Below are 27692 nucleotides of genomic sequence, written 5' to 3' on the forward strand. Positions count from 1 at the left end.
TTTTTTTTTGTATTTTAAGAAAAAAACCCATAAAATTATAAAAATAAAACACAAAAAAATGAATTATTAATAAAAGTAGAAACAAACTCCTTGAATACTTTCAGCTATCAAAACAAAAATTAAAATGAGAAATAATAGGAAAGAATACCACAAAAAACTCAAAACTATTTTTTAAAAAAGTGGAAAAAAAATCTTTTTTTTAGCACTTTCTTGAGGTAATTTTCTTGTTTTGATTGACTTATTTTAGTTTTCCTCACTTTTTTAAAAAATTAATTGCCAATTTTTGGGCCATTTTTGTTAAGTAGCTTGTCGCCTTCTCTCCATGTTTTTGAAAGAAACAGAGCCAATTTGCTCAGGTTTCAAAGGGTTAATGGCCACTGGCGTCATCATACAAATGATTTTCTGAAAGTTACAGAATCTCTAAGTCGCTTCCACATCACACGATCTTCATCAGGAGACAGTTTGTAGATTTCTATGAATTATTTAATGTTTTCTGTCACTCTTCAGTGTATTTCTTCTACTGAGCGGCTCTTCAGGGACGGACACACGAGCCGCAGGACGAGTCTGCACCACCGAGCCTCTTCATCCTCCTCTTCCTCACCGATGCCTTCCTCAGAAACCTCCACGCTTGGTCGTTAACGTGCTCCAGTGCCTCCTTTTCTTCTCTGCTCCTCGTGGGAAACGTCTCTCCGGGCAGGAATCCAGAGCGGATCGAATATTCTCGTTTTTGTACCAGATGAGATGGTTTGAATGATTCAGCTAAACGTTTTCTTCCTTTTTCCTGCCGTTTTGTCTCAAAGCCAAAAGGGAAATTGGTTTTTCACATCAGTATTTGCTGCAGGTCTAAAATCCATTGACCCAGGTTTGTTCGTGAGGATGTTTGGTGAGACGTTGAGAGCATCTCATTGACCTTTGACCTTTTTTTATTGGCTTCCAGTGACCACCAGAACAAACTGCTGGTCTCCAGTTAATGACCAGTATTTGACACAAGGTGACATTAAGCAAAAATAATCTTCTAATGAGTCTTATGAAGAGTTGTTACGTTAAATAAGTTTCATTACTTGTTCATTTATTCTTTCTTGGGTTTTAAAATAAGGTTTTGGCCGATTGCTGGTAATTTTTTTCCCCTAAACAGACAAAAAAGACTGGAAACAAAATTTTACGGACCAGAAAACCAGAATGTTGAGTCAGCTGTTCTGTCATCATCCCAATTTAATTCTCTCTGTCTTTCCTCCGAATTTCTTTCCTCCTTTTCTTTCTTTTTTTTTTTAATTATCTTGATTTTTCTTTGAAGGAAACATTTTCTTTCTTTGATTTTTTTTTTTAATTTTTCTTTTTAATTTCTTTTGCGTTTAAATTTTTGTCTGTCTTTTAAATTTCTCTTCTTAAATTTCTTTTATAATTCCATTTCTTTTTCTTTCTCTTCTTTTCTTTTCCCTTATTATTCTTCCTTTTCTTCTTAACTTTTATTTTCTATTTACAAAATGTATTTCTCTTCTTAAAATTCCTTTTCTCATTTAATTTTTTCTATTTCTTTTTAAAAAAATGTCCTTCTTTCAATTCTTTCTTTTTAAAATCTCTGTCTTTCTACCTTTCTTTCTTAAATTACAGCCACATGAACAGAAGATTTTAAATATGCAGAAAAAAATGCATCATTTTCTACCATAATTCTAAAACATTAAAATAACATCGTGCATTAAGATGCAGAGCGGCTCGACTGAGTTTGTGAAATTTAAATTGCAGCAAAAAAAACACTTTAAAAGTGTTTCAATACTACCACAATTAACCCAGAACAGCCTTTAATATTAATCTGTGCAGTCTTTTAAACCTGAGTTGATGGATTCCTGCCTTTGTGTCCTCTCTGTCCTCTTTAACCAGCTCTGTTAAACTTGCAGTATTTTTTTCGGGAAATCTGCGCCCTGCCGTCAGGATCGTTGCTGCTGCTGATGTTTCACTTCCTGCAGAAACACGACGGGAACAAAGTAGATTTATTTTTCTCACTTTGAGTTGTTTTTGTGATGCAGAAACCGTCCTGTTTGTACTTTTATTGTCTCGTGAACCGACCTGACTCGTGTTTTGTGAACTTCAGCCGTGGTTCGAATGTTCCTGTGTTCAGCTTGAATGTGACTCCTCTGTACATTTTTAAGGTGTTTTCTGAATGAAAAAAGGCGAGACTGTTGATGTTAAAAGGTTTGATTATTTAAAATGTAAAGAGAAAAACTGAACGGGTGTTCAGCGTTAATGTGTTTAGTGCTTCTTCAGTACTGCTGGAAATCAAACGTTAAAAAACATGAGAAACATTTGACATTAAAATATTTAATTTCTGACTACTGCCTGGGATTCAAATAAATTCATGTTTGCAACAGAAATGTTGTATTCGTGTCCTGATTTCATTTGAAATGTTGCTTTGATTTAACCCAAAAGTTTATTAAACACGGTGTATCATTTTTATCTCTCCTAAGTGGTTACGGATATAAATGTCACTTTTGAATTGAACAATTTAAAAACCTGCTCTGTCGGCATATTTAAGGGCAAATAAATATTAATATATTTACTTTCAATATCCACCGGAAAAGTGACAATATTAACTCAACTCTGAACGAACACACACACACACACACACACACACACAACACACACCACTAAAAACACCAAACTGTACAGTTATTAATTGCCACAAACAATTGAGGAGCTGCTCAAAGGTGCAAAACAAAAATTGTAATTAATAGTGAAAAAGCCAGAGACAAACACAAAGACTGTAATTTTTTTTAAATTATATATTTTTTAGATTTTATCCGTTTCTTTTAATATCTCTCCTTTTATATCCTTTTCTTTTACAATTTCATTATCTTTTAAATTGTTTTTCTTTAATTTTGTTCTTTTTTAATTTGTTATTTTTTCTTTCAAAAAAATGTCTTTTTTTTTTTTAAATATTAAAACTACAGTGCCTTGAGCAGATGGCAAGTCAGCCCGGCAGATATTTTCCAACAGAAATCAAGATTTTAATATTTAGAGCAACGTTTTCTCTTTGCAAAGTTTGCATAGTTGTCAGTTTGAAGCAAGAAATATTTCGTTTTGTTGTATTAAGTACAGCCGCAAGTGTCAATGAGCGCGATCCACACAGATTTGAGCGTTTGGATTTTTTTCTGAATAAAAGGATTATGTTTGTTTTTTTTTAAAATGTGAAATAAAAGTTATAGTTGTTAATTTAAACAAGTGTTTTACTTTCCATTTTCTAACATAAAAAAGCTCCAAAAATTAACATTAATTGACATTGACTTGTAATTTTACTTCGGAGCCCGTCTCCCCCCAACTGACCACAAATTCTTTATTACATTTTTTTATTTAGGTCCCAAAAAACCATCATAATAACATTATATCAATAATATTAATACAGAAATTGAAAAAAGGAGGAAAAAAAAAAAAAAATAGCTTTTCTGTCCACAGCCTCAAACTTGGGGAAGGGATTCGATCCTCCAGAAAAACTCTGTTTAAAGTCTGTTTAAGGGGAAAAAGTGAACTGGGCGTGGCTTCAAGCTTGAGCGCGCTGTCCGTCATTCTGCTGTGCACCAATCAGGAATGTCGAGGTGAGGCAGGGGGTCGGTTTTCGAGGTAAAGCGCAGAGATTCAGTCTACTGCTGCGACATCTGGAGGAGGGAAACAACAAAGACGCTTTTATTTGCTTCGACTCTTCACTCTGTTTTCAATGAGTCAGTTCAAAAATCCTGATTATAACTGTGATTGTTTAACATATTTTAATTGACTCGTATTATTTTGCTTTATTGTAATTTAAAAAAATTATTATTATTATTATTTTTTTAAATTTTTTTTTTTTAAATTTTTTTATTTTTTATTTTATTTTCAATGACTTTACCGTATATTATAATTGTTTATTTTATGCTTTTACTGCGTACTCAGGTCTCCCTCGAAAATCAGATCTCGGTCTCAATGGGCCTCACCTCCTTAAATAAAGGTTTATATACTGATATCACTCTGACGACGACACGAGGTCGTGAACGCCAGGACGTGAAGGGCGAGCCTGGCTTTGTGCAGTGCTAACAAAATCTGCCTACACACACCAGCTCATGAATTACAACGTTTAATCTCATTTGTTCATTTATACTTCTGGTCTTCATGCTACGATAATTCAGCATTTTTTTCATACGGACGTGACAATGGTGTCAATCTTTTAATTTCACTAAATAAATAGAGTTGTAACAAGAATACTTTGGTACCAACACGATGCCTCGACTTATTGATAAGATTTTTTTTTCCCTCCAGAGTCACGGTGGATTTAATAAAAAACGGTTGCAATGGGAGTTCAGTGTGTTTACACTCTGCTCTGAATACCAGCAACCTGACAGTTTGTTTTCAGGTCATTAGATTAAATTAGATTAGATTAACTTTATTAATCCCGAAGGACACTGAAGGGCCGAGCAGCTCCACAGTACAAATAATAACAAAAAAAGAAAATACAAGCAAGTTAAATGAAAACAAACAGAAAAAACAAAAGCCTACAGAACAGAAAAGGACTAAAACCTAAAAATTAAAATCAGAGTTTCAACAGTGAAAAGACTCGGAGGATAAAGATCTATAAAATGGAGCAGGATTCCTGTGAAAATCAGCCTCGTTATGTGTAAAGTGCGGAGAACTAAAAAAGTCTTATTGCTGTTGGTCGAGAGGACTTCCTGTTTTGTTTTTACAGTCGTACCTAACTGGGTATCAGGAATAATGAAGTTTTACTGGTATTGATACCTAATTCTAAAATTCCAGCACCCTGACATGCCTAACTATGTTAAAACCAAAATAATAACTATATAACGTCCTCTGAACTTTCTCGATATCGACAAAAGGAAATTTCCTGAAGCAAATGTGTTTGATAATATGTGTTAAAATGAGAAGATGAGGAGAAAACGGAGCCTTTACAGGTAAACGCTGAGGTGTCGGCATGAATACCTGAAACACTTTTAATTTTTTAATAACGTTCCTGACGGTGACACTGACGCCGTCTGATATTTTGGGCTGTGTACCTGTTGTGTCTGTGACTGTGTCTGTGTCTCGGGCCCTCGACTCGCCAGTCGGCTCAGGATGTTCCTCTCCGACATCTGGAGTCGCACGGCAACTGGCGGTATCCGGGCGATGGTTGCCGGGAGGCGGGTGACGTCCGCCTTCATGTCACTCAGCAGCTCCTCCAACTGCTTCAGCACTGAGAGAGAGATTCATGGCGGTTTATTTCATGTCCGTCTTTAACTCAGATTTAGCCTCTGCTGCACGTTTCCATGTTCTGACCTCATCGTGAAGATACTTTTTTTTTTTTTAAAATCAACAAAATACAGCCATTTAAAGTTGTTTGCCCCTCCCTGACAGCCAAAAGACCCTAAAAATGATTTGACATGCCTGCTGGGCATATGTGAAGGGACGGGACGCCGGGAGAAAATAAAACTTTTGAGATGAACAAATAAACATAAACAAAACATTTTCACAAATCGAGGCATATTAAAGCTCCTTTAAGACGTCACTTACAGAAAATAAATTCACTGGTATGTTACATTAATGTAATTTAATTTATTATCGCACTATACATTTCTATGATTGTCCAAAACTTTCAATGATTTTTACTATTTCCAAGACTTTTCCAGGCTTGGTAAATGTGACTGTGAAATTCCATGACTTTTCCAGGTTTTCCATGACTGTGGGAACCCTGTATTCACTTAAATTACCACAGAGGTGGCGTTTGGAGCTTCAGTCTCTTCATCAGACAAAATACAAAGACGGAGAGCTTCAAATCCCCACGAGCCGAGGTCACCTGACAGGTCACAAATGAGCGTAGATTACAGCCCGCTTCCTGCTGCGTGTCTCACCTTTGTGCAGGACGGCGTTGGCCGGTTTGTTCCCGGACATGGACTCCTTGCTGAGGTGCTGGTGGGACTCGGCCAGACACTCCACCTCGCTGAAGCGGGTGTTGAGGGCCATGGAGGGGTGGGAGGGGTCCTCGGACATGTTGAGGTAGGCGGCGCGACGCAGCTGCTCCTCGATCACCAGCGCCTGCTCCAACAGCTGGAGGAGAGGAGAGAGAGTCAGCGTCACCATGGAAACATGCACACACTTTCAGAAACAAAGTTTCAAGACTTTTCCATGACTTTTCAGGGACCCATGATTTATATTTTCCTGCCCAACTTTTTCAAACAGAGCAAATTTTAACTACTAAGTCGATTTCATTACACAAAACAAACTTTTCCAAAACTTTCAGTGATTTTTGACCCTTTCAAATCTGGATTGACATCAATTTTCTTGCGCTGCGTTCAGACACCTTTCACAGATGTTTAGAGTGCTGAGCACGTCGGTTCGATTTCTTTTGAAAACATGGGAAAAAGGACAATTAGCAACTTGGTAAGAAATGTCCCGCTAATTGCTGGAAACAAAGAGATTTAAGAAATTGTATTTAAAAAGAAAAACACGAACAAAATATGCTTCAATACAAATATATCTATATTTAAGATTATGTTACAAAACTATTATTTTTAAGCACTTTTTTTCAGGTGATTTCAGTTTATTTTTATCTATTTATTAATTTTTTAAAACTAATTTTCAGGTGATTTTCTTATACCTTTTTTTAAAAAAAACTAATTTCTTGCTTATTTAGTTTTTCTCACAAGTTGCTTATTTTCTCCCCATTTTTGAAAGAAATCAAACCAATCTGCTCAGGTTTCAAAGAGTTCATAATATAATGACTTCTCCAAAAAAAGAATTCTGATCCCATAACTTTTCCAGGCCTGAAAAATGTGTGTATGAAACTCTTATGACTTTTCCAGGTTTTCCATGACCCTGGGATACCTTTAAGAAAACGTGTTGTGTAATTTCACTGATTTTCTGAACAGTTTATTTTAGTTCTTGAAGCTAAACCAACCTTGAACCTCCTGGCGAGGAACTTGTTCTTGATCTCCAGGAAGTTCCCTCGGTTCATCTCTCCCTTGAAGGGCTCGTTGAGGATGGCGAACTTCACGTCGTTCTGGATGTCCTGCCAGCGGGCGTAACCATGTCTGGAGGGCGCCACGGTCAAGGGCGACAACTGCTTCTCTTTATATCATGACAACAATTCACCATTACCCCCCCGCCCCAAACAGCCAGATCTGAGAGCCAATCACAGGCGGGAAAAGGATACTGTATGATGCCAGCCAGCAGCCAGTAGTCATGACGACGGTGCCAGATCTCATTGGTCTTCTTGGTGACGGTGGCGGCGCGCTCCTCGTTCTGCCACAAAGAGTGAAGCTCTGAGGGAGAAGAGAGACGACAATTATACAACGAAAACAACTTTATTAAAACTCGTGAGAGTGTGTGTGTGTGTGTGTGTGTGTGTGTGTGTGTGTGTGTGTGTGTGTGTGTGTGTGTACCTGTGAATCCTCCGTCAGCAATGTTGAACATGAATCTGGTCTTGGCCTTCTTCTTCTCCTCGCTGATGGCGGCAGCTGCGGCGGTGGCAGCTGAGGCTCCGCCCTCCTTGCTGCTGTCTCCGTTCTGCAGTTTAGTCGCCTCCTCCGGCTTCTGAGGCTCCTTCTCCTCCTTCAGATCTGCAGCGGGAGCGCAAAAAAAAAAAAGACACAATTACAGACGAGATCAAAGACTTTGAATTAAACTCATTTGATGAAAAACTGTTTAATAACTGAAGCTTTTTTTTTTTTTTTTTTTTTAATGGTCGTGCAGGAGGTATATGGATTTGGTACCTTTCTTTTCATCTGCAGGAGGAGTGGTGTCCATCTTTTCTGTCTTTTCTTCCTTCTTTTCTTCTGATGCTAAACACAGAAAAACATATTAAGAAAATAAAAACTGAAAAATAAAGTTGTGACGTCAGATCACAACAGGCGGAGGAACACGGCGTCTAAGCTGCAGCATCAGATTCTTGTGACTCAACACGAGATGTGAAAACTCAACACGAGATATGTTCTGAATGTGAGAAAATGAGTAACTTCTTAAAGAAATGTTCATGAACATTAAAAAAGAGATGCAATTCTGTTAATTATATTGTATGGTTCGGTACTGTGCAGCAATTTAGAAATAAAGTTTATTTATTATCATTTTTATTAATGCCTTTATTTCTGTTAGTCTTTCTTTGAGGGTTAGGAGTGTAAGGGGAGAAAACATGGAAAAAAACGAAAGAATGCTTGTTTTTGATTTCTAAGCTTTTCATTGTTCTTCCAATAAAACATATATTTTAAAAAATGTTTTTCAGTTAAAGGTGTACATTTATTTAATTTTAGAGGAGTAAGGCTGTGTTGGCAAGAAGCAGGCAATACAATATGTTCATAGAAACAGGAGTAAAGATTAAATGCATTGCAATACTGTACTTTTTTTTTAAAGATTAAATGTTACTGAAGTGAAACTGTCACTGTATAAAGAACACACCATACATATAAAAAAGTTAATTTTTTTTTTATGTAATCAAAATCAGTAGAATTTGAATTTATATTATGTGATAACCAACATAATAGCATATTTGCAATCTGAAGTAATTTAATTCCTTTGCTTTACAATTAAATCATAAAAAAATCAAAAATCCAAATTAAATAATAAAAAAAATTAAAAAATCAATAGTGTTTTTGAGAATTGATACAGTACAATAAAACACAGTATCTCCATTCTCTAGTGTATCAATATTCTCTTCACTCCTCTTAAATTCAAAGATTCAACTAAAAGTTTCAAGACAATGTATAAAACTTATGTTAAATCCTGGTTTATTGGCTCAAGCCGGCACCTTTCCAGTCATTACACCTGAGTTGACCCGGCTGTGAGTCTGTTTTAACATTATTTTATATCACGTCTTCACAAAAAAACATTTTCTACTGTAGCTGCATTCTTCGTTTTACTGCGTCTGTGTTTTTGCACTCATTATTGTTCAAACGTTGAATTAAAAACACAATAAAATTAAAATTTACCAGTACTGATGAAAAAAAACCAGTGTAGCCAGTTTTACCTGTGACCTCAGAGTCTTCAGGTTTGACCTCTGACCCCTCCGTCTTGGCCTCCGGAGGAGTCTTGGTTTCCTCTCCTTCCTCTGGACTCTTCTTCTCGCTCTCTGCCTCCTTCTCTTTCTCCTCCTTCTCGACCTCCTTGTCTTTGGCGCTCTCCGCCTCCCCGTTGCTCGGTTTGTCCGTCTCCATCGGCTCCTCTCCGTTACTCTTGCTCTCCTGCTCCGCTGGCGGACTCTTCTCGTCGTCGTCTGGGATGGCGATCACCTGGACGAGACGCAAGAGGGAATTTTGTGTCACATCGTGGAAAAATAGATACAACCATGAACAAACATGACGCTGTGTAAAATATAAATTAAAAACAGAATAACCAGCACAATTTATCTTTCTGACATCCTTCTAAACCTCTCAATTACATTCTTCTCTTCTCTCTATATTTTTAAAATTTTTGATTTCTAGGTTTCTTTTCTTTCTTTTTACATTATTATTATTTTTTAATATGTCAAACAACATTTTTTATTGTTTTTTATTGGTATCGGAACTTCGATATTCACTGCTATGCCATTTTTAGTTATACGTTAACTTCCAATAAAAAGAGTTGGAAAAAAAAAATAAAAGCAGAATGCAATAATTTTCAAATCCTCTCTGGCATTTATATTTAAATTGACACAATAAAAGACAAGATATTTAATATCCAGACTGAGAGCTGATTCCTTTATTCGTAAAGCAAAAAAACTCTTTATTTAATTAAAGAGTTAAAATTGTGTAACTTTTTCACTGGGTAATATTGTAAATGCTTAAATAGTATGTAAGAAGCAGTAGCCTGAAAAAAAAATTGCTGTGTGATATAATTGCTCAGAAAAAAAGGCCTTCAGACGCGGATGGTGTGTTTACCTCGTCACTGGCCTTTGCCGGCTCTTTGCCGTTCTTCTCCGCCTCGCCCTCTTTCTTCACCTCCTTCTCTCCATCCTTCGCTCCCTCCTCGTTCTTCGAGGAATCGTCGACTACAAAGACAAACACAGTCTTTCATCATTGTACTCTGAGTGTGTGTTTGTTGTGTCACCTGTGCAGAAAGAGGCGCTGTGTGTTACCCGGAGCAGGCGTGTTGGGCTGCGTGTCGGCGGGGGTGCCGGTGGACGGGGTTTTTCCGGGGGAGTCGGGCTGAGCCGCGGCCTTCTTGCTCTCCTCCAGCTCGGCCATCCAGGGCATCGACCACTGACCGTTGACGTGCTCGAACTCCTGGACCTGGAAAACATGAAGAGCACGCAGTCTGCTTACGCTGCACAAAAACAAGTTTTACAAAAGTCTTTTATTTACAGTTTTTGATTTCAAACTCGAAAATCTTGCTGTGTTTGTTACCTTCTTGCGAATGAGCGACATAACGCCGATACGGGTGAGGACGTGTTGCCGTGACAACCCTTCTCTGGGTACGCCATCTGCGAAGGTCTCGGCTCCGTCGGCTCCGGGCTCACAGAGGTGACGCATAAACAGAGAGACGTACGCCCTGAGAGGAAGAGAGAAGAAGAAAGGGTTAACGGAGGACACGTGAAAAGAGAAAATAAATAATGAAAATAATATTAATTAATATTAAAAATAAATATAAAATCAAAGAAATACATAAAAAATAAATCAATGAAAAATAAAGAATTAATTAAAAATGTAAATAAATAAATGAATAAAGAAATAAATAAATTTAAAATAAATAACAAAACACCAAATGTGCAGTGCTCTGCGCCTCATTAAGCATACAGTACATTTGCTTTGCAGTGCTTCTACTGAAAAGCATTTCAAAAATATGCTCAGAAGAAAACGTTTTGCTACCAGGTAGAGTGTAGTGTGCAAAGTGTACGGGGGCTTATTAAGTTCATCATCCAATCGATTGGTCGAAGAGTCGACTGAATTTCAGTTGACCGAGACTTTCTCGGGCTGACGACAGTCCTTATCCCTCAGATATTTAAACAATTCTTTAAAGAGTTGAGGGTTGATATTTTGTGGGAGACATTATTGTTTTTCTTACTTGAACTCTTTCTCAGATTTCCCTCGCAGGTCTCGGACCAGCCACTGGGTGGTGAAGGCATCTTGGGGAGGCATCCCATAACGCATCACTGCATTCAGGAAGGCCTTCCTCTGCCGAGAGTTGAAACCCAACACCTGGAGAGCAAAAGCATCAAGCGTCACTTACACAAAGAAAATGCTTCAGTATTGTAAACTGTGTTAATCTGACGCAGGTGACGAGAGAGAGGGACAACAATCGGAGCTGCTGCTCACCTCGATGTTGCCTCCCACCCTGGCCAGCAGGGGGGGCAGCGGTTTGTCTTTGTCGTTCCTCAGGCCCTTCCTGTTCGGCCTGCGAGAGTTGGCTGCAGAGAGGAAACAGATGTGGTGATTATAGAGGTAATAACAGATGCTCTGCAGGGAGGCGGCAGAGCTGTATCAATTATGCTTTATTGTATTTGCTGCTCATTAAGTGTTTTAATGGTTTAGAGGTATCAAATACAGTTTTCTGCGAGAGTGAGGGACGATTTAGTTCCTAATAATATTCTGTATATACACGGATATGTTTAAATGTCACTGTGATATATTTAGATCCAATGTTCATACACAGATATCACACTTCTACAAAACATCTTAAACATTAGCTGAAAGTGACGGTTCATCCTCAACTCAAAAACACTGATTTTTCATCTCCAATATAATGAAACTAGATGGCACTCAGATTGTAGTGCACAAAAACAACACAAAAAACAACAAACAACACATTTAAAAACAGCAACGTCTCTTTCCAGAAATTGTGGCCCGGTTACTAAAGATAATCCACAGACCTTGTTCTGAGCAGTTTCACGTGGGACCTATTTTCTTTCCACCAAACTACACCTGCCAACCGCATCACCGCAAAGAAGGTGAGCTAGTAGTAGATGCACGCTTCCATCTACAGCGTGATGCAGTTGGTGGGTGTAGTTCGTTAGGAAAAAAAAATCCTAAGTTAAATTTCTCCCCAAAAGGTCTGTGGATTATCTTGAGTAACCTGGTCATGATTTCTGGAAAGAGACATCGATGTTGAATTTTTCAAAATGTATTTTTTGGCGCTTTGAGCATCACAAGCCGAGTGTCATCTAGTTGCATTACATTGGAGAGAAGACAGACGTCTCTCAGCCGACATCTCCAAAACTCGCACCAAAACTATCGACAAACAACTAGATTGATATTTATCATGTCTCAGTGATGTTCATTTCGTTTTACCGCTAAATACAAACAAATAGTGTTTCTTACCTTCCGTCCGCTCATCAAAGTCTTCGTCTCCCTCCTCAGACGCCACGGAGTAATCTGACTGGCCGTCAGACTGGTCGTCCTGCCAATCAGCTGAGAGACAAAAACAAAGGACAGATTTTCAATAAAACAGATCATAAAACAAACAAACATACAAACATAAGCATTCCCAATTAAATGTGGGGACACATTTTGACAAATAAAGGTCTGTATCATTTAGAGGCCCCGTCTGGTTGTTATGATTTGTTATGATTGATGTTATGATTATTTTTATACAAGTTCTTTAGATGTATAAAAGCTGCTGGAGATAACGTTAGTTAGCTGCTAAGATCGTGCAAAGAATACCAGTTTACATTATTATCTTATTATATTAATTGCCCATACTATTAACTGAAGTTGTATAAGTAATAAGACTTTTGAGAAATTAACTATTTTTAGGAAACTCAGACTTCCCCTTTCCTCCTGAAACACTGTATGACAAACTGGCTCTGAAGGAGCATTAATCCAGCAGCTACATCAGCAGGACTGCAGCTTTCAGCAATGAACCGACAAATCTTGGAGCAGGTAAAATAAAAAATACACTAAATTGAAAATACTCACTGAGAAAGCAAAACAACTTCTGCTGCTGCTATGAACTGACTTTTCTTTTTATGCTGTTGTGTCATAAGTTGTCCTCTTACTCCCTGTGTGTGTGTGTGTGTGTGTGTGTATGTGTGCGCGTGTGTGGGCGGCTCCGGCATTTTCCTCCTGCTGCTGAACAGGATAAGATCATGGCAGTTCTGTGCTGTGCATTATGGGTAATGCAGTCCCATAAATCAAAAGACGTCTGTTTGAGACACATTTGTGTGTTGTGTTTTCGGATGTACGTTTGTGATTCTCTCAGGATAAGACAAGTGAAGAAAAGTGTCCTGAAACGGCTTAATTCACCGTTTTATAAGTTTTAATCACCTTGTCTGTTTGTTTTGGAGAAGAAGAGAACTTTATGGAAAGTTTGCAATCTGAAATCCACAATGCTAAATACTACTAAATGCCCCTAAATTTTACAGACCGGACCTTTTAAAATTTTTGAATGCTGCTAGTGATTAAAGCACTTTACCTCCGTTCTTACCTCTGTCTTCTTGTGAGCCGTCGTTGTAGTTGACCTGCTTGCGGATACGTTTGCCTTTGCCCAGGTTTCGGGCCAGATCCTCCTGCTGCTGCTCGTAGTGGTGACGCAGCAGCTTCTCCCAATAGTCTGGATCCACGCTCTCCTCCTGCTTGATGATCTCACGCTGCACCTCCTCCTCCTGAACGGAAAGGAGAAGAAAATGGAGATTTATAACAATAATAATAATAATAATTATAACATTTAAACATAGGCTTTTGTTGGCAAGTTTTCTTACCGATTTTTTTAATTTAAATTTTTTTTTAGATGTTACCATCTTTTATAGATTTCACAATGCAAGGTAAAAAAATGACACATTCTCCCTGAATTAAAAAGCCAGATATTTGTGGTGTTAGCGGGTTTTTTGTGCAGTGGGAATGAGGCTTTAGAACATTTTTTTTTAAGGTAAAGAAAATCAGTCTGCACATCTTCTCTCCACAGGTGCTCACCTCCTCCTCCTCGTCTTTGACCACATACTGGGCCACCTTGAAGGAGCTCAGGTACTCGTTCATGCTCTGCAGCTCCGTGTCGTCAGTGGCGTCCTGGTTCCTGTCCAGCAGACGGTCGATGGCCTTGTCGTCGTAGTGAATGATGCTGCTGTCCTCCTCCTTGTTTTCACCTGAACACACAAACATCAGTTAAAACATCTCCCTTCTCAGCGTCTTCACTTCATCTTTCATCCATCGAGGCTCTCCGTCCCCGAATATACTCTCACCTTCTCCCGCCTCGTCCTTGAAGAGCTGCTCTGTTCCGAACTTGAGGATGTCGTCCAGTTCCTGTTTGGACATGGAGCCCGTCTTGGATCCGAGACCGGGTCGGACCACCAGGTGAGTCAGCATCATCTTTTTCTTGGCGACCTGGACAGAAAAGTAAAGAAGGAGCAACTTAAAGTGTCAGGTCAAAAAATCAAGTATGACAAGTTCTTCCTCAAATGTTAATCATATAGCAGTTTGGCCTTTTACAAAGACATATAAGCTCAATTTTAGATGCAGCTAAGGCCAGATGCTCCAAGAGTTTTGTCCCATTCTTGCAGTATAATATTGGACTTGAGGTCCATTTTTATTGCTGTCCTTTCAGAGTCACTGACACAAACAGTGGCCAGATTGATGCATCAATTTGGCAACACTTTCTTGTCAGTGGCTGACAGAAGATGATGTGTTTTGTCCCGTTACCTGAGTAATCCTCTCCTCCACAGAGGCCTTGGTGACGAAGCGGTAGATCATCACCTTCTTGTTCTGACCGATACGATGAGCTCTGCTGAACGCCTAAACACACAAGAAGAGGAATTATGAACTGTGTGAGATTTGTGAAGAAAGGAGTATTTCTGGAGCTCATCAATAAACATCAGGGGGAAATGTAAAAACTCCACTATTAAAATAAACATGAAAAAGAGAGAACACTTTCAGATTATATTGTTCAATAAATTTGGACGGAAAAATGTAAATTCTGCTGAGATGATTTCTGGATTCACGCCAATGATACTCTGAAGCTCACATAAAACTTCTGCCTCCAGCTTCAGTTTGCGATCGTTAAAAAGAGGTAAAAATAGATGGAGCAGCAGTAACTCTGCTGTACCTGGATGTCGTTGTGGGGGTTCCAGTCAGAGTCGTAGATGATGACGGTGTCGGCGGTGGCCAGGTTGATACCCAGACCTCCGGCCCTCGTTGACAGCAGGAAGGCAAACTGCTGAGCGCCAGGAGCTGAGGGAACAAATATGCTAAATAATGAGCGACTGGAGCCTTGACACCAGATCAAGCAAAAAGTCATTCAAGTGTTTTAATTTGTATGGGGGACGGGAGAAATTAAAACGAAAGCAGGAGTCAAAGATAACAGAAAGATTAAGGAATAATCACAAAAAAAGGGGGGAGTTTGAGCTGTCCGTCTCACCGTTGAAGCGATCGATAGCTTCCTGTCTCATCCCTCCGGTGATCCCTCCATCGATCCTCTCGTATTTGTAGCCCTCGTTCTCCAGGAAGTCCTCGAGCAAGTCCAACATCTTGGTCATCTGCAGCGAAACAAAAAAAGAGACAGTTTGTTAGGAAAAGGAGATTTCTGACATTAAAAAGCTCAATATTTCAGTTCAAACAGGAAATAATAGAAATGTGTGTTAGCTGCAGGGAGAGTCTGCACCAGAACGAAAAGTTTCTTCTATTTTATAGCCTTGTGTTCGGTATATTTTAATTTTTTCCTCTTTCTGTTTTTGTTTACTTTGAGCTGATTCAATGTCAAGAAATTGAAATTTATAGAAGTATTCATCCAACTGCAACCGATCATTTTCAAAGAGAAAAAGCATGATCGCACAAAAAATAAACTGAAATTAATCAGCAGAAATGTGTAAACTTGTTGTTATGGCAGACAGGTGGAACATTATCTGGGAAACCACTGATTTCATTCACTCTAAATTGAGCTAAAATTAATACTGAAATGTGCCAAATGTTGTTTTGTTTGTGTTATGTTGAGTTGGTGTTTGTCTAAGAGTTGTAAGACATAAAAAATGTTTGTAAGGGCTGTTTTAATCTAACCCAGCTCAGCTTTGTTAAATTCTGCCTGAACAGAGGAATAATGAACAAAGAGTTTGCTGCAATGTCTGTTGTCAAATTTCTTTTTAAATTTAAGCTGTAATTTTATTTTAGTCATGAAATAAAGGAGCGTATAACCTGAGTTTTTGTTGACAACATAAACACTGGTGGCGAGAAGAAGACATGTTTGAGGTTTAATTAACAAAAAGTTCGTCTCTCACCTGAGAGAAGATGAGGACTCTGTGTCCTCCGTCCTTCAGCTTCCTCATCATCTTCTGCAGTAACAGCAGTTTCCCAGCAGCCTTTGTGAGAGCGTTACCATCGTACATCCCGTTGGGCATCTTTGGAGCTTCCTGTTTTTGGAGCAACCAATCAAACATCCACGTTTAGTAAACTCTAAAAAAAACAGCACGTAAATGAAATGCATTAAACACTTCAGCCCTGAAACAAAAAAAATGGCGTTTGGGTCGTACGATAGCGGCCGCGGGGAAGAGGTAGGGGTGGTTGCAGCATTTCTTGAGGTCCATGACGACGTTGAGCAGAGAAACCTGGTTTCCTCCTCCTTTGGTGTTCAGAGCCTCAAAGTTTTTCGTCAGGATGAATTTGTAGTACTTCCTGCAAACAGAAAATATACACTTTTTACCTTTTCTTTTTTAACCCGCTGTTATGTTGCGTATGTTTCATGTTCAGTTTTCTTGGTTGTAAAAATTGTAAACATTGTTAAAAAATGGAACATATTTTTAAGATGTAAATTTAAATTTGACACCTCACAGAAGTTATTTCAAAAATGTTGAAAAATAAAATAAAATAAAATAATGTGTTGACACAAATGTGGTGAATTTCTATCTTTTAATAATAATAATAAAATTATAAAGACTTTCAAAATGATCTATGTTGTTATTTACATGTAAAACGAATGAATTCTCATCAGTAAACCATGATCTCTAGTAAATGTATTTAAAAAATTAAATAAAATTTGATATTAATTGAGATAATTTTTTATGGACAAACTACAGACTACTTTCAGACGAATCAGTTTAATCCAGGAACATTATTTCTGTTCCTTAAGTTTGAACATAACAGGAGAATTACAAGTTCTCCCTCAGTACAAACTCTGATCTTTTTAAATTAACAGCAGCATCATCGCTCGCTCCTGACTCACTTTTGCATTGGGCTGAGCTCCACTCGGACGATGAGCTCCGTCTTGGAGGGCATGTGTTTGAAGACGTCGGCCTTCAGCCTCCTGAGCATGTGCGGACCCAGCATGTCGTGCAGCTTCTTTATCTGGTCTTCCTTTGCGATGTCGGCAAACTCCTCCAAGAAGACCTCCAGTTTACTGCAAAGACGAAAGCAGACAGATGAGATCTTCCGGCTCAACTTCACTGTCAAACTGCAGATAGCAGCTACAAATGGAAGCTGCTGTGAATGTTTTTGTTTTGTTTAATTTGCCAAACCTCTGCACACTTATTTAATTTAACACTTTATTAAAGCCCTAAAAGCAGCTTTAAATTAGTATTTGTTGACAACTAACAACAGACGAATCTTAGAAGTTATGAGGAGTAAAAAAGCAGAAGAAAACACTTTTCTGCAACACAAAATTGGGCTAATTTTTGTAGACTTCTTCTAATATTTGCTTGTTTTCTTCGAATTACAGCACATTTTTGACCTCCCAGGTTTCTAAAAGCATCCTAATAAAACAATTTGAGAGGGAACTGGCACGTGCAAACTATGAGGAGGAATGACACGAAAGATAATCCTTTATTAGCCGCACAGCAGGGATATCTGCAGCATTAAAGCAGCGGAGGGATAAGTGCAAAAACAAGAAGCATTGCAAGATAAAAGCAAAATATAATAAATAGACACACATAATGTAAACTGTCCGTATACTCATACCCGAAATCTTTAACGCAGGCAAAAAAAGTTCAGTGCAACTTTGATGCAGAGGACTTCACCTGCAGTGTCAAAGTTATTCATTAACATTAATTGTTATTTAAAGAGTCAGTGCCAGAATTAATAACAGACACTAGGCTCTCCCTAAAAAAACAAAAAAAACACATCAAGAAACCAATGCCACCATGACAGGTTAGTTTTAAACCACCCAAAAAAATTATTATTAGTTTAAGTGTACGCTAAATTTAGAATATTTTCAAAGCTTACTGTCAGAAAGCTCTTTCCCACAGGAAACTGAAACTGTTAGCTTGAAGCAAACAGACTTCATCGACGTGAACAGTAATTTTACTTTGAAAAACAAGTTAGCTGCTGGTCTACTGCTGCATCAGTTGGTTAATGTGTAACATAAAGTGCTGAAAATATTCCAAATATTTAATTAATTGACTTTTTTAGGCAAAACCAGAAATCAATCTACTCTGACGGCCACATTGTTTGACCCAAATTTATAATTTTACATTTTCAGTGACCAGAAAAAAAGGCAAACATACAGAGCTCAGTGCAGAATAAATGCTCAGCACCCTTAACGTGATGCTATAACACCTCTAGCGCTGCTGCATCATGCCCGAAGGAGCCAGTTCCTTCATCAGATGTGAAAAAAGTATTTCCATTGCAGTTTTGCGAAAAAAAATGGCCTTTTCGAATCGCATGGCATGTTTCCATTAGGCATATTTTATATTCACCACTTGAGGGTTAATGGAAACCTGCCTACTGTAATGCTACGTAACGTTGATCCTCTAAACACACAACAGATTTCTATGACTTTTCCAGTCCTGGAAATCGTGATTCTGAAATTCCATGACTTTTTCATTTTTTTTTCTTTTCTTCATGAAGAAAAGAAAAAATGTGAAGACAGCAGTTGCTGGCATCCCCTGCAGCGCCATGAAGAAAAGCTTCTAAAAGTCTAAAGTCTAACATGTTCTTCAGATTTTAAAACAGAGTGCGGCGCCTACCTGAACCTCTCAGGTGTGAGGAAGTTGAGCAGGTGGAAAAGCTCCTCCAGGTTGTTCTGCAGAGGAGTTCCAGTCAGCAGCAGTTTGTGCTGCAGAGGGTAGTTGTTCAACACCCGGAAAAACTACAGCAGGAAAAACAAACAAAACAACATGTTTACGACAGTTAAACTTCAGTCACAGCTGCACGTTTCCAATTCAGACAAGTTTATAAACGTTTTATTTCAACTGTTCACAAGAATTAACTGTAGGAAAACAGACTGTAGATCCTCTCAATCAAACATATTTATAGTTTTACTATTGAGAGAGTTAAGATAAAGGACTTTTTATTACATTTTCAATGTTTTGCAGAAAAATATACACGCAACAGAGCAAAAAACCCTAGAAAAACAAACTAACAAACAAAAAAACCCTATTTAAATGAGTAAAACTTCCAGCAACACCTTGTATCTGTGCAGCGTTAATGACGTCTTTATTCTTTATACTGTTGATTTAGTTAATGAAATGATCTTGTGTGTATCCGTACCTTAGACTGGTTGTTTTTCAGTCTGTGGGCTTCATCCACAACCAGACAGGCCCAGTCTATGGAGCCCAGGATCGCCATGTCGATGGTGATCAGCTCGTAGGACGTCAGCAGGACGTGGAACTTGATCGACGAGTCTTTCTGTTGGAGGACAACAACAAAAAGAGACGTTAAAACTCATTTATGTTGATTAAACTCATTAGTTTCAGGAGTTTTCTGATGACTGATGTCTCGTCTCACCTTCATCCTGGAGGCCTTCTTCCCTCCTCGGATGGCGTTGTCCTCGAAGGAGAACTCGTTCTCTCGGATGACGGCTCTGCTGTCTTTGTCTCCGACGTAGGTCACCACGTACATGTCAGGCGCCCACATCTCAAACTCTCTCTCCCAGTTGATGATGGTGGAGAGCGGAGCGCTCACCAGGAACGGACCCTTAGAATGACCCTGGAGGAGGAGAGGAGGTCAGTTTTGACACGTCCTAAAGACACGCAGTCATGTGTTTGTCCAGTGAACAAAAGTTATGCATTTAACAAAGAGACCCGTTCACAATGTGTCAAAATCCAAGCAGACCTTTAAGAGACCAGCATCATGATCCCAGGAGGCCTTGAATTTGTTCAAATACTCCACCATTATAAAAAAATAACAACCAATGCTGTTTTTTGTTTCAATCTAATGTGAAACAAGGTTATTACATTGAACTTTAACTATTTTGGTCTATTTTCAGATTAAAAACTATAGTCAAAGACTCTAATACTGTATCATGAATTCAGTTTTTTCTTAATTCTGCAACATCTCGCTTAGTTATGACGCTGACCGCATTAAAGAAATGAATATAAACCAAAACATTTGGTTGTGAGAGAGATAACCTTATAAAAACAAATCATCAAATGAAGTTTAAAACATACAAGATCTCCTGCTGCTCCGGCAGGAAGTGTCTTCTGGCCTCCCGCCTGTAGGTGTCAGCAGCCGCTCACACCATCAGTGTGTGAATGTTTACAGTTTGAGATCTAACTTAATGTCGTCGGATTTCACCTGGCTTATACAAAATGGCTGGATGGCTCCCGGCCAATAGGGCGACAGCTAACTACAGACGGCTTCACACATCACTGCGGAGCCAAAACGGCATTAAAAAGGGTCCGAATTATTATTTTAAACTAAATATGAGATGAATTTAATAAAAAAACATAAGCTTAAAGTCAAAAGTCACTTAAACTTGATGTGCAGTATTAAAAACATTTTAATAAACAGTTTGTGTAATCAGTCAGCACAAATGTTTTATAATATCTCTTAGCCACCCACCTCTTTATAGAGCGAGTAGAGGAAGACGGCGGTCTGGACCGTCTTTCCCAAACCCATCTCGTCGGCCAGGATGGTGTCGGTGCCCTGAGCCCAGGAGAACCGCAGCCAGTTGAGTCCCTCCAGCTGGTAGGGGTGCAGCGTCCCCCCCGTGCTGTCCAGGTACTCCGGCTGACGGTCGAACTTTATCGTCGGCTGAACAGAAAAGAGATCAAATGTTATAATGTGAATTACTGATTTTAAAATCTAACTTTTAATGTACATGTTACAAAAACTGTAGCCAGGTATTGTAGCGCTTACAAAAAAATTCACACTAAAACCAAGTTTATCTCAACTCAAAGACGAAATAAACTAACCGGTGCTACTGATACTTCTATTATTTTCTCTGAACACTTTTGAAGAGATAACACATATCATATTTTCTCACATATTTTGTGTCTTTAATCAATACAGTTTGTAAATTGAGAAGTCGAAAAGCCTCGTGCAGCCTTTTTTATTTACTCACAACGGTGAACAAACTCATAAAGGTTATACAGAAAAGATGATCTGTTTACATTCTGATAACTACATAGCAGCATCACTCATAAATGTTTAGTTAATATTTGATTATTTGTATTTGTTATATACACAAAAATATAAGTTAACATTAAATTACTGTGAACTTACATCGACAACGGGGTTCTCCGGAGGTCTGTCGGGCCGCTTGACTCTTCCTTTCACCTTGATCTTCTTCCCGGGTTTCCCCTCGTCTCCCATCATCAGCTCTCTGAAACAAACGCTCACGGTTAGTAACACAGAACATGCTGGTTGAGAGTAAATATCAGCTGTGTGAAGACAATGTCCCGTGTCTGTGTCTCACCTGTGGTTCCAGTATTGCACCTTGTACGCGTCAAACTCAGGTACGTCCATGTCGTCCGCCTCCCAGGTGGCCTGGTCGTACGGCAGCTCTCTCCACTTGATCAGATAGTGGATGTTGTTCTTCCTGTCCACACTGAAAACACAGACAGTTTGATTTTCTTTCCTAATCATGGGCAAGAGGCAATGATCAATTTGGCAAGAAATGTCCCACTAATTGCAAGAAATTAGTAAAAGGTGAAAAGATAAAATTAGTTTTAAAAAGGGAAGATTATTTAAAAAAATATCAAAAAAGGGAAAATGTTCAGAAAACTATATTTACAATAACAAAATTATAAAGAAATATATAATAACATGTATAGAATAAACACATTAAAAAAATTGAAGAAAAAAAAACATTTTAGGCCATTTTCTTGTTTTTTTAGTTAGTTTTGTTTTTTTGTTTTAGCTTATTTTGTGGTAATTTTCTTGTAACTTTTTAACAAACTTTTTGTTACTTTTTTGGGCCTTTTTTTGTGAAGCTGCTCATTGCCTTCTTCTTATGTCCCCCTACGTCTCCAAATTTGTTCAGGTTTCAAAGGGTTAAAATAAAGTAATAAAAAAACTTTTTTTCTTCTAATGAGTAAAGTCATAGCATCGAAGCTAATCTGTAAAACTTGTGTGTGTGTGTGTGTGTGTGTGTGTGTGTGTGTGTGTGTGTGTGTGTGCGTGCACGGGCGTGCGCTGACCTGTGGTTGAGGATGCGGTGGATCATCAGCCACTCCATCTTGATTCCAAAGCGGAGGTATTTCTCCTCCAGCTGTGCGTACATGGGGTCTTTGTTCTTCCTCTTCACGCTTTTGTCCTCCTCGCCCTCCCCGAAGTCGATGGGCGGCGGATCGTCCATGTCGTTCTTCCTCTGGTAGTTCCTGAACATCACCTGACAATGAAGCTCGAGCTGGAGAGAAGAAAAAGTTTTTAGTCGTGCATTCGAAACAAAGTCCTGTTTTTCATGTGTGTGTGTTTTTCACACACCTGGAGCTCTGTGACCCAGGAGCAGTGCCAGTATGACATGTTGGACCACTTGGCGAAGAACTCCCTCTCCGGCCGCCCTGCCAGCGGGGCGGGATCGGGCGCATCGGCAGGAAGGTCTGGAGGACGGGGAACTGGTGTGGGTGGAGGGGCCTCGCCCCATCGCCATGTGAGGATCTTCTGGACCTTCCCCTTCATGGATGGACACTGACGGAAAAGAAAAAGAAGAAATATTAATATCACAGTTTCACCATTTTCTTTCTATCTCACTCTATATACAATTATATTATATATACATAATATATATTCTGAAAATACTCCCTAGAATTTCATTAATAATTTTGTCATTTATTCATTCAGGAAATAAAAAAAAGTCATTTTATTGTGTCTGTCTGACTAAAACTGGACTTAAAATACATATACACAAAAGCTGATGGAAGCAAGCAGCTCAGCAGTTCAGAGGAGTAAAATTACTGTTTTTCTCAGTGGGGTCTGGTGTTTTTGATATAACAGCTTCAAATCCCCGTCTGTAAGGGCTCTCTAATGTCAAGGTAAAGCAGTGATAATACTCTAAATAAAGCATAAAATGATAATTTGTTTTTGTGCAGCTTAAAAATTGACTTTAGCTGTTGTGACTGAAGATGTGATGCTTGCAGTTAAATCTGCTTCATGTTTCCCTGGTTACACAGAGAGTCTCTTAATGCACCTCTGCTTTGGTTTCTTGACCTTTTTTGTAATAAAAACATTTTTTTTTTTTTTAACTACTGATCAAACTGCGCTGACCTCAACAAGCACAGAAAAAAACCTCCTGGATCCATAAAATACTTTTTCCAATCAGGCAGCTTGGGCAGAAAGAGCACAAACATCCACTGGATCAATGAGCAAACTTTCCTGCGAGTCAGCTGTCACTGCTCTGACGGGTCAAACGTCACATCAATCAGCCCTGATGACCCTGACTGACTGCTGGAGACTCACCGTGCAGCGGGGGCAGATCCACTCTCCGTTGGGGATCTCTGGGAGCGGCGGGTTCAGGCAGTGGATGTGGTACGACGACGGGCACGAGTCGCAGCAGAGCAGCTCTCCTCCGTCTTTACACACTCTGCAGAACTCCATGTGGTGGTCGTCCTCCTCCATCTCTCCAGCGTCGCCGTTGTCCTCCTCGCCTTCTGAAGCCTCCTCTCTGGCCTCCCACTGGATGCCCTCCTTCTCCTGGAGTCAAAGGAAAAAAATCAGGTGTGATGATTTGAAGGTTTAGATCCATGTTTAATGTGTTAAAAAAAGAAGTATAAGTTGTTTTAATATCGTTACATTGAGACTGCAGAAACCCTCTTCAGTCATTATTAAAATCTCTTTTTAGATGTTTCTTACATTGAGTTTATTCCAGTTTTGGGACTTCACAGAAACTGTATGTAAAAAAAGGCAACCACATTTAACAACAGCAAAACTTTATTGAAACTCACACAAGTTGTGCCGTATAATCCAAATCAGAACTTCACAAACAGAAATCCCTTTCTGACGAATTAAGAAAGAAAAAACAAAACCAAACAAAAAAGACAACCTGACACTAAACAGAAAGACATTTACTGCTGAGTCACGGACACGGCTCTGGTCTTCTGCCAATGGGCGAGGAGTTGGGAAAGGATAGGATCACCTATGTTTTTAACATACCTTTAAAAACAAGCTTCTGTGTGCTAATTTTGGGGTTCATTTTCATTATTGTGTGACTTTGGGAAGTTCTTGCTAACCCTTTAAAAAGCACCAAAGTCACACAACAACACAAAAAAACAGATTGAGGCAGTGGTACACCAATAACTGCTGACATTCACTTAAACAATAAAAACACAATAATAAATATAATAAATATAGAGCTCTCATGCTTTGAAAATAAGTAAATAAGTTTCACTTTCAGTTCAGTTCTCCATCAGAAAGAGCTGTATATTTGGGAAGTGCTGAGTATACCACTGGAGTTTGTCAGCTTGTCAGATCAAATGGGATTCCCTGTGATTTGAATTAATTGAGAATATTTTCTGTTTTTGGGTTCTGCATCGACTGTTGAGACGTGTGAGAAAAACGCAATCTGCACAAATTCAAAGTAACATGGGGTGAGAAATTGAAATAAATAAATTCCTAAATAACAATAAAGTGCAAAAAAGTGGTTTGCACTGCAGTCAAAATTTGAGACGTCTCTTTTTTGGCATGAGGTGCAACTGTTTTGGGAGAAAATGTTTATTAATTCCTTGAAACAGCTCGGATTTCGAGTGTAGGTCATGTGTTTGAAATCTGAGTGTATGAGCTCGTTGCTTACACAGTGCGGACAGCTCCAGGTGCCCTCGGGGGCTTTCTCCATGTCTGGGTCCAGGCAGACCATGTGGTACGCTCTGGGACACGTGTCACACAGGATGATCTCTCCACCCTGCTGGCAGACCTCACAGTAGTCCTGGTGGTCTGTCTCATAGCCGTCACCGTCTTCCACTTCTGATTAAAGAGGAAACACATTTTTAAAACACCTTCAAACATCTCACATTTAACCGAGACACGGGGTGTGATATGTGCTGTGATCCAGACTCGGCATTTATGACACTGTGCTGTGTTGTTTATGTTGTTTGTGAGAGGGAAAACCCACACCATGAGTCATTTTTTCCCCTTCGACAACACATTTCTACACCAACACCAACAGACTGAGATTGAAGGGTGTAATGGCGAAAATATAAACATTCATTTTGGCGAGAAAAATGGATGTTTAATGCTCATTCCTTAATATTTGGTTAACACTTCTAAATGCAGGGCTAAACAAAGCTAAAACTCACAATAAAGAGTTTTATATTTTATCGGAAAAATCGTAGCATTTCCAAAAAGAAACACACTCAAAGAATACGTTTTTCTTTTCAAAATATCAGAATTCAAAGCCTGACTGTTTGCGCAACCTTTCACCTAAAGTCCTCACAAACAAAACACTTCAACTGCCGACAGAAGGATTCCCACACGGCGTGTCCGTGAGGACACGCTGACCTCTTTCAGTTACATATCTGAATCCATCTGTGACGTCGTCGGAGCGACTACAGAGGATGTGTCAGTAGGCGACAACCCAGATCAAGATGTTGTCCTTCTAAATATACTCCAACTCAGCTGACTCACTCATGGTGACTAACGTGTGTGTGTGTGTGTGTGTGTGTGTGTGTGTGTGTGTGTGTGTGTGTGTGTGTGTGTGTGTGTGTGTGTGTACACACACCTCCTCCTGTTGTGCATTCCTCAGACTTTTAACGCTTCGCCCTGCATGGTCATTACTGTTCGCCACTGTGTGTTTAACTCTCAATCTGCAGCCGCGCACACCTCAACAGGTAGAGCTCTGACTCATCAGGTAAAGCACGAAACAACCAGAGAATTAGATTCAACTCCCTCAGGTTACGCAGAACCTGCTGTGTAAACTTAACAGTAAGAAGAGGAAGACAAAATAAAGAAACCAAAGAAGAGGGGGAAAAAAGATGGTTTTCCCATGTTTTTGTATTACACGCCATTGTTATTATTTAGTAAGCAATGCTGACTTTTACCAATAAATGTTTTCGGCACATCTAGAGAATACATCCTCTGAAACAACCATCAATTCTACCTTTCCAGCCGCAGATTTTGGAAGGCATGTTTTTATTAAAAAATTTGGGCCCTTTTTTTCCTTAAAGATTTGGGGGATTTTTCCCCCTCTTAATTCTTTCAAAAATGTTGGCCTTTTTTATTGATGAAAATTTTGGTCCATATTCTTTTCTTTAAAAAAATGTTGGCGTTTTTTTAATCTTCAAAATGTCAGAGTTGCCCTTGAAGAGCAGAAGCTGAACTTCAGCCCCGTCTCATTCACCTTGAGCTTGCACACATACCTTTCTTCTTCTTGGGTTTGCTCTTGGACGGCTTCTTTTTGCTGCGGCTGCTGCGGCTGTTGGATCCCTCTGAGACGGAGACGCTGTTCATGCTGCCGTCCTCGAAATCGCTGTCCACGTCGGGCTCATCCTCCTCGCTCTGTGCACGGCAAAGACAAACTTCTTGTCAAAAAAAGTTTGTGACACACATCTTAATTGTATGTGTTTGCAAAAGGCAGAGAGGAGACTGAGAGGGATCGTACCGATGAGCGTTTCCGCTTGCTGTTGAAGCCTCCCAGTTTGATTTTGAGAGGAGCTACTTTCTTGGTCTTGGCATTGTTCTTCTTTTCTTGTGGTTTGGGTGTCGGTTTAGACTTTTTGCGGGCGTTGGGACCTGTCGACACACAAAAAAAGGCAGAGGTCAGCCACTCAAAGAGCCGGGAAGTACGAAAATAAAGAACAGTCAGAGATTGGGTTAGTTTATTTGATCCCTTCTCCCCACGTTACCTTTGCCTTCCTTCGTCTTGGCCTTGCGTAGCGGCGGCGCAGCGGGCTGCTGAGTCTCTGCTGGGGCCGGCGTTGCTGCAGCAGCCGGGGCGACCTCGGCCACCATGTTGTCGACCGCAGCCGGTACGTTGGCGGTGGCCAGCGCTGCGTTGGCAGCAGCAGCTCCTCTCAGAGGGTTGTTAGTGCTGAACTCGCGCCACTTGGCGCCCAGTACCATCATCATCTTGGAAACGGCGATCTTGGGGTTCTTGGCTGCGATGAGGGGCCTGGAGGGGAAGGAGGTGCAAAATTAAAATGTGGTCTGATTCATCTTCAAACATGATTGCAGGGAATCTTCAACAGAATCGGCTGATGCAAGTGTGATTTTAGCTCAATTTTAAAACCAAAACCCATCATAAGAGTATGAAAAACAATAATTAGTGTGAAATTTCCTCGCCTCAGAAACAATATCAAAGAGCACAACATAAGGCAATCCTCATATTTCTCAAGACACGTAAACAGTTCTCTGGTTTCAATCAGCCAGTGGTTTTGTTAAACATTGTGGATTTCTGAGAGTATCTACCTGACGAATTGGCTGAAAGCCTTGTAGTTGGTCAGGGAGGGGTAGTCCCCCCCAGTGAAGCCGTGACCGAGCTCCTCCATGCCCCAGTCGTCGAGCAGCTGGGATGACGACTTTGGTTCCTGCACGAAACAACCAAAAACATAAAGACTCGTTAATATCAGCCGGACACATAAAAATGGAAATGTAAAGATTATAAAAATAAACAAACTAAAAGTGCACAAAGCAGCTTAAAAAAAGATGAGAGCTTGTTAAATTTACATTAGGCATTTCTGGGTGCTCTTACTGATTAAATAAGCAGGTAAATAG

General features: G+C 39.4%; 2 protein-coding genes across 2 annotated transcripts in view; one reads left to right on the forward strand and one right to left on the reverse strand.

The window, feature by feature from the left end:
* The window catches only part of vamp1a (vesicle associated membrane protein 1a), a 10022-nt gene extending 8762 nt beyond the window's left edge, over positions 1-1260 (forward strand). Inside the window, exon 5 of the mRNA XM_042506994.1 lies at positions 508-1260. Within this exon, the coding sequence (XP_042362928.1) occupies positions 508-524 (17 nt within the window). The 3' untranslated portion in view covers positions 525-1260. The remainder of the gene's footprint in view (positions 1-507) is intronic.
* Positions 1261-3327: 2067 nt separating this feature from the next.
* Positions 3328-27692, reverse strand: part of LOC121958126 (chromodomain-helicase-DNA-binding protein 4-like) — a 31632-nt gene continuing 7267 nt past the window's right edge. The window contains exons 4-40 of the mRNA XM_042506996.1: positions 27387-27533; positions 26825-27090; positions 26581-26711; positions 26339-26477; positions 24778-24947; positions 23448-23681; positions 22476-22679; positions 22190-22398; positions 21466-21597; positions 21273-21372; positions 20610-20801; positions 19554-19754; positions 19317-19454; positions 18794-18915; positions 17056-17229; positions 16367-16508; positions 16115-16246; positions 15262-15379; positions 14950-15074; positions 14547-14639; positions 14090-14231; positions 13824-13993; positions 13339-13516; positions 12234-12323; positions 11232-11323; positions 10981-11114; positions 10323-10467; positions 10055-10208; positions 9858-9967; positions 8969-9230; positions 7722-7790; positions 7392-7568; positions 7163-7271; positions 6908-7040; positions 5862-6057; positions 5031-5206; positions 3328-3647 (exon numbers count right to left, since the gene is read on the reverse strand). Of these exons, the coding sequence (XP_042362930.1) occupies positions 3633-3647; positions 5031-5206; positions 5862-6057; positions 6908-7040; positions 7163-7271; positions 7392-7568; positions 7722-7790; positions 8969-9230; positions 9858-9967; positions 10055-10208; positions 10323-10467; positions 10981-11114; positions 11232-11323; positions 12234-12323; positions 13339-13516; positions 13824-13993; positions 14090-14231; positions 14547-14639; positions 14950-15074; positions 15262-15379; positions 16115-16246; positions 16367-16508; positions 17056-17229; positions 18794-18915; positions 19317-19454; positions 19554-19754; positions 20610-20801; positions 21273-21372; positions 21466-21597; positions 22190-22398; positions 22476-22679; positions 23448-23681; positions 24778-24947; positions 26339-26477; positions 26581-26711; positions 26825-27090; positions 27387-27533 (5521 nt within the window). The 3' untranslated portion in view covers positions 3328-3632. The remainder of the gene's footprint in view (positions 3648-5030; positions 5207-5861; positions 6058-6907; positions 7041-7162; positions 7272-7391; positions 7569-7721; positions 7791-8968; positions 9231-9857; positions 9968-10054; positions 10209-10322; positions 10468-10980; positions 11115-11231; positions 11324-12233; positions 12324-13338; positions 13517-13823; positions 13994-14089; positions 14232-14546; positions 14640-14949; positions 15075-15261; positions 15380-16114; positions 16247-16366; positions 16509-17055; positions 17230-18793; positions 18916-19316; positions 19455-19553; positions 19755-20609; positions 20802-21272; positions 21373-21465; positions 21598-22189; positions 22399-22475; positions 22680-23447; positions 23682-24777; positions 24948-26338; positions 26478-26580; positions 26712-26824; positions 27091-27386; positions 27534-27692) is intronic.

This window comes from Plectropomus leopardus, chromosome 18 (assembly GCF_008729295.1).
Source record: "Plectropomus leopardus isolate mb chromosome 18, YSFRI_Pleo_2.0, whole genome shotgun sequence".
Taxonomy (NCBI): domain Eukaryota; kingdom Metazoa; phylum Chordata; class Actinopteri; order Perciformes; family Serranidae; genus Plectropomus; species Plectropomus leopardus.